This window comes from Drosophila mojavensis, unplaced genomic scaffold (genome assembly GCF_018153725.1).
Source record: "Drosophila mojavensis isolate 15081-1352.22 unplaced genomic scaffold, ASM1815372v1 contig_36, whole genome shotgun sequence".
NCBI lineage: Eukaryota > Metazoa > Arthropoda > Insecta > Diptera > Drosophilidae > Drosophila > Drosophila mojavensis.
Window position 1 is genome coordinate 6,630,067 of NW_025318858.1, and position 12,255 is coordinate 6,642,321.

General features: G+C 41.9%; 1 protein-coding gene across 1 annotated transcript; it reads right to left on the reverse strand.

The window, feature by feature from the left end:
• Window positions 1-3,277: 3,277 nt before the first annotated feature.
• On the reverse strand, window positions 3,278-9,843 carry LOC122757207. The gene is made up of 2 exons (XM_044008752.1): window positions 9,695-9,843; window positions 3,278-4,126 (listed from the first exon to the last, which is right to left on the reverse strand). The coding sequence occupies exon 2, from the start codon at window positions 4,009-4,011 to the stop codon at window positions 3,388-3,390; it is 624 nt and encodes a 207-aa protein (XP_043864687.1). The 5' UTR covers window positions 4,012-4,126; window positions 9,695-9,843; the 3' UTR covers window positions 3,278-3,387.
• Window positions 9,844-12,255: the final 2,412 nt, after the last annotated feature.

Sequence of the window (12,255 nt, forward strand, 5' to 3'; positions counted from 1 at the left end):
GCAGCGTTTCGTTTCGTTTCGTTTCGTTTCGTTTGTTGGCAAGTTCATCAAGTTGTTAAATATTTAACATTTTTCACATCATTCTCAATCTCTCACTCACTGCGCCACCGCCACCGCACACTGCAGCACGTTTAATCGCGTTAAACATTTTATGAACGCTCGCCGAGCTCTGCCTTCAGTCAGCTCCAGTTCGCCTTTTTGTTGGTGCACCAGAAAACCTTTTTGCGGTTGTCATAATTGTAATTTTGGTCACTGCAGGCTGCAGAGAATATTTGCATGAATTTATGATGAACGGCTCTGCCTGCACTAACAGCGCCAACAGCAACTCCTCTCCGCACCACCCTGCCCCACCGCGCAACTGGCACAGTTTCGGCAACGTCGTCTCCTGCCATAAATGTCCCAGAGTGGCATTTAAATATATATATATAGTATATATATACATGCTCTCTATATAAAGTCAGATGTGGAATATATTTGAATTTATGTAAATTTTAATTTCCACTGGTCAAAGACCGAATGCGAAGAGCGAAATAGCCCAAAGGATGTGGCTAAGTGCCTGCCGAGTACAATTTTTGATTTTTTATTACATATATTTCACTTTTTGGACAAGCAAAAGTTTTGATATTCCATTAGAGCAAAGTGATTGCTGGAACTATGTAAATTCATAGAACAGAATATCTCTATATAGTTCCTACATATCAATATGTACAGGAAATATGGAATGCTTAAACTCAAGCATTCCATATAATTATTTAACTGAATATATCGGATCTATTATATCCATTTCTACTGTTGCCAAATGTTGAATAAAGTGAATCCAAGTACTAAAAAATATACTCCCTAAATATTTATAAAATGATGCTACGTAAAATGAATGTAAACGTTAATCAACATTTTCCTCAAAAGTTTTTTTTATAGTTATTTTTAAGATACATTCAAAGAATATTTTATTTTCACTGTTAGCTTGCTCCCACTATTATAATGAATTGGAAAATATTTATTTCGTTAATATAGAAGTTCTCTTCATCTACCTTTTGAACAGCTTATCCGACTATGAGATACCCGGGCTCCATGTGTAGCCATTTAATAAAGGGGTTTAATGCGCATGTAAATAGGCTAATATTGTAAAATATAATCAGAATGAATACTAAATGCTAATTAGAATAAATACTACAAATACATATTTAAAAAAATCTGTTATTATACATATATTTTTTGAGGACCTTCAGTTCGTAACTTTTAATAACTTTTGATAATAATATTGCTTTCATTACTTGTCTGTCAAACCATAAACTACAACTCTCAGAGTACAAATCTATCTGATGAATTTTGTATATTTAATAATTTTTGGAATCTTATGCGTCTTTGGCCACTTTTTCTGTTGTTCTGGCCAGCTCGAGAGCAAGCCTTAATTTGGCCAGCAAACTTTTCAGCCTGCGCAGCCATGCAATTATTTTTGCTACACATTGTCAAATTGGAGTGGCCCTCCCATCCACTTTCATTGTTGGCTGAACATTTGCACAATTTATACGTCAACGTTTATTTTATTTAATACTGAAAACAATTTCCCATGGCTTAGAGCTCTGCCCAAAAAGACTGCAATCATATACCAGACCAGAGTCGTTAGCGATATGCAAAAATAGCAAAAATTGCATCAACTAAAATTGTTATCCTCGTTTATATGGCTGCCGAGCTGCCTGTCTGGCTAGTCCGGATGTCCAGCTGTCCGGCCATCCGACTGTCCCACTGTCCGGCCATCCATTTGTCCGACTAGATGGTTGTTATCAATATCTAAACATGGCTGAATTGCTCTTAAATAACCAAACAATAACTTCAGAGCAGAGTGTGGGTAAAGATGCCGCAACTGAGCTGTCCTTGCGCTCAGTTTGGTTGTTGTTTATGTTGCGCTACAGTGAAACCAATAAAACTGTAGAAAACTCCACAGAAATAAATGTGGCCAACTATCTCGAGTGCTACGGAATGAAAATGGCATAAGCAGAGTAAGTGCACTGGCTTATTGAATTGCTATAAGGATTCTTTAGAGTGGGTGCCTATCAAAGTTGTCTTATTCATTAATGAGCTCAAGTTATCTAATGCAATATTTTGTACCCTAATGAAGTGGGTTAAGTGAACGCATTTAATGCTAAGCCTAATGATAAAGTTAATACTAAGAATTAATCGTTTAATTATTAATAATTGAGTGATTTTTATGTAGTCCAATGAGGTATAATCATGATGAGGCATCATCTTCATTACAATTAGCATAAGCATTAATATGAAGATTATTAATATCATTTTCATAAGTACCGTGGTTGTGGACAATATGAGCTTGACATTATCATCATATCAATGCTTATTACAATATCCCAACCATTATGAATACCATTTTCATTTTCATTTCCATTTTGTGTCTGTAGCTTAATAATTACTATTTTATTATATTTGCATTATAATTACTTTATTCATCATCTAACAATTATTATTACACTTCTTATTGGCTTACCTATTACATCTTAATCATATCATTAGTATAATCACCATTTCCAATATCATTGGTATTAGCATTACTTCTATTATTAGCATTATCATTATAATTAGCATTTTCCCTATTATTCGCATTTACATTATTTGTATTTTTAATTACCATTTCATTTTATTGCCACTAATATTACTTTTTTCATCTCCATAATCGTATTACCATTATTGATATCTTTAGCATAATAATTATCATTTCATTTTATTGGCATCATTATTACTCTTTTTCATCAGCATACTCATTACAATATTCATTATCATGTTTCTTATTTCTTCTGATTCTATCATTATCATAATCAATACCACTTCCAATATCATTGGCATTAGCTTTACACTCATCATAGGCACAATTTTTAACATGTTCAATCTCATTGGCATTAGCATTACGTCTATAATGAGCATAATCATTACTGTCCTTCCAAAAGGAGTCTGGTCCTTCGATGGCCAGTGTATAATATTTATAAAAAAAAGTAGACAGCAACTTGCGGTCTCTCTGAAATATACGAAGTGCTGGCACCGGTGTTCAATTTTGTACTGAATTTATTAAATTTAACATGAACGCAAGCGCAGCTTGCACAGTAGAGAGCGCACCTATGCGCATCTAACAGCGAGCAGCGAGAGAGCGATCTTTTGGAGAGCGACACTCCCGTGCTAGCGCGTACAATAACAACTTTTCTGTACAGTGGTTCAGCTTCAAGTACTTAACCTATACAATTTCGATAATAATTCAATTAATAATTCATAATAATTCAATTTCTTATAATAATATATAATAATATTTCAGAAGGCAATATCCAAATGCCTTAACATCGGCCGCGTTGAAAGGCCGCAGGGCTTCAATAACATGGTGTATTAGTGGAGTGGCAGTGGTGCAACGCGATGAATTGCCCTTTTATATGTGCCATTTTTTGTCTTAACGACAATTACGCGCACTCTACCATCTCCTCCGACTATGGCTTCCGTCACCACGCCTAGCATCCACTGTTGTGGAGGAGCGTTGTCCTCTCCCACGAGCACGACTGCTCCGACCTGTATGTTCTGTCTCTCCTTCGTCCATTTTGACTTCTGCTGCAGGCTGAGCAGGTAGTCCCTTGACCAGTCGTTCCAAAATCGACGCTTGATGTTGGATGTCAGCTGCCATCTTTTTAATAGTGTCAGCTTGACGTCGTCGACTGGCTCTGTGGACGCGATTGGCAGCGGCACGAGCGTTGCTCCTATCAGGAAGTGCCCTGGCGTGAGCACTTCGCCGTCGTTGGGGTTGCTGCTGGGAGCGACCATTGGCCGCGAATTGAGCACGGCCTCGACCTCGACCAGCACGGTGGCCACCTCGTCTTGCCGTAATCGAGCGCTGCCCATCGCTTTCAGCAGCAAACCTTTGGCGGATTTCACCGCCGCTTCCCAAAGGCCGCCAAAATGCGGCGCTCGAGGAGGGATGAATACAAACTCCATGCCCCGCTCCGCAGCAAACATTTCCATGTCCGCTGTGTTGCCATGGAACGTAGCTTTGAGGTCCAGCGTGCGTGCAGCACCCACGAAATTGGTGGCATTGTCGCAGTACAGCTTCCGGACAAGCCCACGTCGACCAACGAACCTGGATAAACACATTAGAAATGAATTTGTGGTTAAATCGGTGACTAATTCAAGATGCACTGCCTTCGAAGTAAAGCAAACAAATATGGCAATATACATTTTGACTGGCGATTTGCCCCGAATTCCCAGCGAAACTAGTATTGGACCGCAAAAGTCCACTCCACTGATCTCAAATGGCCTATTTCCATGTAAGCGATCAGCGGGAAGATTGCCCATTATTTGGGATAAGAGTTTCGGCTTGTAGCGAAAACAATGTACACATTTTCGGACTACTGCACTGCAAGCCTGTCGAGCATTGACCAGCCAAACCTGCTGACGAAGCAGGCCCATTAGTACTAGGGGATTGGCGTGGCAATGAGAGTGATGCAAATGCTCCAAATAAAGCGTTACGAAACGACATTTTTTTGGAAGCAACAATGGGAATTTGGCATTATGTGCTAATGGTGCCTTCAATAAACGACCTCCTACTCGTAGCAACCATAACATACGCCTGCCATGCTGATGTGGGTGCAAAAATGGTGTCAGTTTTTGCAATGACGGTTGCAACACGACTGACTTCTTTATTTTCTTTATTTCTTCGCTGAATTCAATGTGTTGAATTACAGATATAACTGCAAGGAATGCGAAGCTTAACTCAGAAGCTGTAGGAACAAGTGAAGAATGACTTTCTTGTTTTCCATTGATAAAGCGGAACATATAGGCAACGATGCGGATTAGCTTAGAAAATGATGACGTTGACTCAATAAGATGTACGATAGGATTTGCTACCTCATCGACCGCGATCATAGTAATTGCAGTTCTACGCTTCTCTAGCAGCTCTAACTCCTTTGATAGGGTGATTTGTGGGTTGGCTGGCCACAATGTGTCAGAGAGCTTTAAAAAATCCTGGTCCGCAAAACCACAATGATGTTTTAAGCTCCTCAACTGAACATCCCCGAGATACAATATCTGCTGGGTTGTCTTTCGTTGGTACATGACGCCAAGATACATTAGTTGTCAACTCTTGGATGGTTGCAACGCGATTAGCAACGAATGTGTTCAAGCTAGATGAATGCATTCGCAGCCAATGAAGCACCACCTCAGAGTCTGACCAAAATGTGACTTGATTAATAGGACAATCAAGTACTTTCCTTACCGCATCCCATAAGGTAGCTAACAATTCTGCAGCACACAACTCCAGCCGCGGAACAGATTTTGTTTTCAAGGGCGCTACCTTAGATTTAGCGACTAGCAGCCTGGTAGTGATACCCTTATCTGTTTGCATTCTTACGTATAAACAACAACCGTAAGCTCTCGTTGAGGCATCAGCAAATCCATGGATTTGACATCCTTTCGATTTAAGTGTGCCAACGTAACGAGGTATATGCAACGAGTTTAGATTTGAGAAACAGCTAGTTACTGCCTCAAATTCTTGCCTCATTTGAACAGGCAATTGGTCATCCCACCCAAGTTTGTGCAACCACATTTCCTGTAAAAGGACCTTCGCACGAGTTACGATCGGACTTAACAAACCTAAGGGGTCGTATAACCTTGCTACAAATGACAAAACGGATCTTTTGGTCTGTTGAACTTCTACTGGACAGTTCATGGAATATCTAAAGCTGTCATTCATTGGATTCCAAATTAATCCCAATGTTTTTGTGTCCTCTTGATGACCAATAACTATATCGTTTCTAGCTGGTTGTGCTGCGAGTTGTTTACAATTGGACGACCATTTTGTGAGAGGAAATCCAAACTTTTGAAGAATTGCGATCAAGTCTCGATGCAACAAGCACAATTCTTCGACGCTATCTGCTCCTGTCAACAGGTCATCAACATAGAAATCTCGGGCTAACGATCTTGCAGCAGCTGGATGAGTGGAAGCATGCAAGTCGCTTAGATGTTTTAAACATCGAATTGCTAAGAATGGAGCAGTCGCTGTCCCGTACGTTACTGTGTTTAATCGAAAGATTTGTAACGGATCAGTGGGCGTTTCCCTCCACACAATAAGTTGAAAGTTGCGGTGGGACTCGTCAAGTTCAATTTGACGGTACATTTTAGCGATGTCTGCTGTAGCAGCCCAAGGACGAAGTCGAAATCTTAGCAAAGTCTCCCATAACTGCGGCTGGATGGTCGGACCCACCATGAGTAGATCATTCAGCGACAATTGAGAGGAGGACTTGCTAGAGGCATCAAACACTACTCGAAGTTTAGTGGATGCGTTGTGCGGTCTTAGCACGCATTGATATGGGTTGAAATAATGCGGCTCTCTCGGAATTTGATTGTTAGTTGGGCTCATGTGACCCAAGGCCAAGTATTCTTTCATAAAGTCAATATACATTGGCCGAATGTCTTCTTGCTTGCTCATTCTTCTTTCCAAGGCCAGAAATCGTCGCTTGGCTGTGTCGTAAGACGTACCAAGACAATGTGGGCTTGATTTGAATGGCAGCGACACTCTGAAACGACCCGAGGTAGTTTGGCAAATAGTCTCCACAAATGACTTCTCGCACAGTTGTTGCTCTGGGGTATACAAATTCGAATTAATTGTATTTGGCTTTTCTTCCAACTCCCAGAACTTGCGAACTATTGAATCTATAGCTATGTCGTCGTTTACGACGCTAATGAAAGTCGACGAACTAGTAGCTGCATTCAATGTTCGGCAGCGACCAGATACAATCCAACCAAAGGCAGTCAATTGCAATGTTGGGTTGTTATCGGATCCTTTTATTTTGCCTTCTCTTAATATATCAAAAAAGATATCAGCACCGAGCAACAAATCAATACGTTGCGGCTTGTGGAATTGAGGATCAGCTAATTGTACATTATCAGGTACCTTGATCTCTTCAGTGTGCTTCTCTGGTTGATACGACGAAATGGAACGTAACACACCAAAGTCTGTTCGGATTTCTATGTCGTCCGTTCGGGACGCTATCGAAGTTTGAACGCTGTGCCGAACAGATGACTGACAATTAGCAATGCCCAACAATTGAATCCCAGATCTTTGCCGTTTTAATTTCAACTGTTTTGCCAGTTCTTCAGTTATGAAATTTACTTGCGAGCCGGAATCTAATAAAGCTCTAGCTAAGTGATAAGATCCAGATTGATCTTTTATCTTCACAACTGCAGTTGCCAAAAGAACTTGATCAGAGGCTATCCGTGCGTGATTTACAGATGAAATCTGTGACGAAGTGACACGAGGGACTGCTGATACAACTGCTGAGCTACTTTGAGCCGCTTCAGAGCTGTATCTATGCAGTATGGTATGGTGCGGCTTAGAGCACACACGACAGTGGGCTGATTTGCAAGCAGCCACTGAGTGTCCTGTTCGCAAACAATTTATACAGAGCGGATAGCTCTTTGCGAACGTAAAACGTTTCTGGCAAGGTATTGCTGCGAACGACGAGCACGAGTGAATGAAGTGATCGTTCTTTTTACAAAACACGCATTTGGGACTCTGCGGCTCACTTGGCAGAGCGACAGCTAGAGAAGTTTTCCCAATTCTTTTCTTATTATCCTGAGCTACCTTACGACGTGGACCAGATGAGTCTTCAGCACTTAAATGCTGATACCGTCTGTTCAAGGCAGCTTCACAATCTTGCCACAATGGAAGCTTATTGTAGTCAAGATTCTCTTCCCACCTAGAGCGCGTGCCAGCGTCCACTTTCATCATTACCAAATGGATGAGCATGGCATTCGAAATCTGCTTATCAGATCCTAGCGATAAAAGAGATTCGTAAATGGCACGGACTGAGTCTATCAGCATGCGCAAAGATGATGCTGACGGTTCGGACATGTGTGGGAGATCAAATAGTTTTGAAATGCTGTTAAAAAATATGAGACACTGATTGTCGTACACATTTTTTAAAGCAGCTAACGCTTTTGGATAATTTGCATCTGTCACCTGATATGCCTTGACAGTGCCTAATGCTTCTTTGTCCAAGCATGACAACAAGTGGTTAAACTTTTCTATATTTGATAACCCTGGCTCGTTGTCGACTAAACTCTCAAAAAGTCCAATGAAATTCTTATATTCCGAATATTCTCCGCTAAACTTTGGCAGCTTTATATTCGGTAGATTCCTAGAATGTGACACTGAGCTAATCATTGTAGAGTTAGCGGGACTCTCACTTTTAGGTTGGCTATCACTACCTCGCTTCATAAGAAGTGCCTTTGTCGATACACACAAATCTTCTAACGTTGACCGAGGCACTAAATCTGCGTTAATGTCGTCCAACTCTTGTTGTGTCTTAAAGGCCTTTTCTATGTAGCGGTTCAATATCTCAAGTCGACATTCAATTTCAAATGGCTCTACTGGTTTAGTGTAATCTTTTAATGATTTATTAATGCGTGTTATGTCGTTTGTAACATTTTTGTAAACGGCCAACAGAGCTTCGACACGCTCTGATGATGACTCGTCCATAGACCTATTCTTTCCTCGCTTGTTAGTCATGATGCTATAAGTGATGCTCAGTTGAAACCAATTTCAATCGAAACAAATAAAAGTTCACTTAATGTATGACAACAAGCGAAGAGCAATTCAAGAATGTTAACAAATGCGCGCGATCGTAATAAATCTCAATATATTACGCTGGCAGTGTTAAACTATACTTGAGTGACTGTTACGATATAGCGAAGACAACAACCAAAATGTTGAGTGACTATTTGGGCAAGTGGTCTATTGAGTTATATTTGACTGTTGAGCGACTGAGTGCAATGCATTCACAAGCGAGAGCGCGCCGGTATGAATGCCAAAATATAAGTGCAGATCGAGCTCATACAATGAGCGCAAAGCGAGAGTGCAAGTTTTGAGCGAAAATATATCCAAGTGACGAGCGCACGTTTTGAGCGCAAAGCGAGAGCGCTGCTGCGTGTGCAAGCGTGGGTGCAAACGATATTGCAAGTGAGTATGCAATGAGCGCAAAGTGAGCGCGCACTAATATGTGCAAGCGAGACAGTAAAACGAGAGCGCAACTATAAGTGCAAGCGCGAGTGCAAACGATATTGCAAGCGCGCATGCAAATGATGAGCGTAAATTAAAGCGAAATTTGCTGTGTAAGCGCGAGTGCAAACGATATAGCAAGTGAGTATGCACTGAGCGCAAAGTGAGCGCGCACTAATATGTGCAAGCGAGACAGTAAAACGAGAGCGCAACTATAAGTGCAAGCGCGAGTGCAAACGATATTGCAAGCGCGCATGCAAATGAAGAGCGTAAATTAAGAGCGCAATTATCTGTGCAAGCGAGAACGAACTTTTATGTGCGAGCGAGAGCGAGCTGTGAGCGCAAGCGCAAAACGAAAGTGCGAGACGAAAATGAGCAAAAAAACTGTAACACACTAGCGGCGCCAAAGAAAACTTGGATTATGCGAGGCAATAGAGATTGAATTATTTGCAGATCAAAGGTCAATATGCACCTTATTATTATTTTTATTTATTTTTTTTTTTAAATTTCAATTTGAAATAAGCTCAACACAATGTACATAGGCGTAGATTGTACATACATTAATATTTTGTATGTCTCAAGTAATGCATTTATTTATTTATGGCTTGCATTACTTGGTCATCTATGTGCTCTATGTATTTATGTACTTCCCTGATTATCCACAAAATCCATAATCCAGCTTCCTTCAATTCCAGAGAGTGTCCACCCGGGGGCGCCAAAAATGTCCTTCCAAAAGGAGTCTGGTCCTTCGATGGCCAGTGTATAATATTTATAAAAAAAGTAGACAGCAACTTGCGGTCTCTCTGAAATATACGAAGTGCTGGCACCGGTGTTCAATTTTGTACTGAATTTATTAAATTTAACATGAACGCAAGCGCAGCTTGCACAGTAGAGAGCGCACCTATGCGCATCTAACAGCGAGCAGCGAGAGAGCGATCTTTTGGAGAGCGACACTCCCGTGCTAGCGCGTACAATAACAACTTTTCTGTACAGTGGTTCAGCTTCAAGTACTTAACCTATACAATTTCGATAATAATTCAATTAATAATTCATAATAATTCAATTTCTTATAATAATATATAATAATATTTCAGAAGGCAATATCCAAATGCCTTAACAATTACCATTTTCATTATAATCATCGTCATTTTCATTAGTTTTCATTTTTATGTGAATTATTATCCCTAGACTATGAGTTCTGATGCTCATTCTGCAGTTTTTACGCATTGTTCGCGAGGACCACTCTAAAATTCCAGCATTAGGGATGGAAATACTGATATGCCATGCGATCGCAGCGCACTCAAAGGGCGCCAAATAATTGGACCGTCTAACGGGACAGGGCGTAGAGCCTCAATTTGTTTTAGCGCTAAAAATACAAATACAAAATACGCTCATGCCCATCTGGAGTGTCGCCCGTAGCCCCCGTCCAAAACCCGCACCAATTTGCAGCAGCCACGAACAGTTTACGCTAGATATTGTAAATTTTCGTAGGCACCGACCACGAGCTAAAAAACAACAACTGGCAATGAAAGCCACAAAAAAAAAAAAAAAAGAAGAAGCGGCCGAGTGAGGAGCAGAACGATGGGACATGGGACGATGGGATAGCCGGGACGAAAAAATATGTCTATTTAAATTTGTTCTGTGGCCTCGTTGTGTTCGTCTGCGGTTCTTTTAGGTAATTTGCACATTTTACACGCCGACGGGACCAACACACAAATGGATATCGAATCGGGCGGCTGGGCGACGGCGCAACGGGGCGGTGCTGGATGTTGGCTATAACGTAAATATTGAAATGTATTTGGCAGCTGTGCTCAAATTTCGGCCAAAAGTAAATAAGAGCAATGGCCGCTGTTCCGGCGGCGCCGACAGGGGGGGGCAACAGGCTGAATATACACATATGTGGCATGTTAGGCCGAAGCGTGATTTGCATTTTAAAGCGATGCCCCAGCGCAGCTCTAATGGCTAATGTGTAATCATAATGCAGCACAAATTAAAGACGCCAAAATATTAATCATACGCCGCGTGGCGCTCATTATGCGCCACTCGAGAGACGCTAATGAAAAGTGAAAGGCACCAAAAGATGCCAGCAACAAGGCAAAGGCTCAGGCGGAAGTAAAAAATATTTAATTAAAGCCAACGTCGCTGCAGGCTCCTCCACGGAGCAGAGAACCAAGAAGGAAAGAGGGAAAGCAACAAAGGAAAGTGGCCAAGTGGCGCTAGCTAAAGCTGATTTCATTTTAAGCGTTGCGATAGCAAGCCAAGTGGGAGTTGGAGCTGGAGCTGGAGTTGGAGTTGGTGCTGGAGCCTTTGGGGTACCTTTTAGTGAAAAAAATAATAAGCTACAAGTGAAGAGGAGAAGAGAAGGTGGAGCAGAAGAAGAGGAAGTTGAAATGAAATACATGCTGCATCGATAGCCAAATTATAGCAGGCAAAGCTGTTACAGCGCCTTGCCTGCAGTCGGACACTTGCATACCTAATGGCTGCATCGCAGCAGCTGGAGCACTGCCTGGCCATATGTGAGGGCTGGGCGTGGGCGTGGGCGTGGTGGGTGGGCTGTGTGCATGTGGGTTAATAACGTCATTTATTATGCACTTCTTTCCGGCATTTCCGGTATTTACCGCGCACGCGACACGACACATAAATGTTGCCATAAATTTAGCACTGCTCCGCCACAGGACACGGGACACACAGCAGGGCAGGGCCGAGGAGGCGGGGGCGCGCCGGGCATGCAGCACACGTAGCAACTGCAGCGATGCGGACGATGTCTTCACTGCGGTCTTAGGTACACGCCCGGAGCGGTGAGCTCTCGGCAACTGCAGCAACTTTTGCTCAAATAACTTGCAATTTATTTGGTGTGCTGCGAAAAGCAACTTCCGTTGACGCCTCCGCCATTTTGCTGGCGCGCCGCAAACGCCATTTTGTAGAGGCAACATGGCCGCAGCGTCGCTAAAAGAAATGCAAATGTGTATGCGAATGCGAATGGGTCTTGGATCTCGCAGTGGCAATGAGACACGGCCAGAGCAGGAGGCATGGTAATGCGAATAGCAAACGCGTGCTTGCCACCTGTCTGCCACCTGCCACCTGCCACCTGCCACTTGGTCGCTGCTGCACTTATTTATATGTATATATTTTTGCGGTTTATAAAGTTTTACATTTCACTTGGTATTTTTTTGTTATTTTCGTATTCTCGCTTTTGGATTTTACGGCGTAAA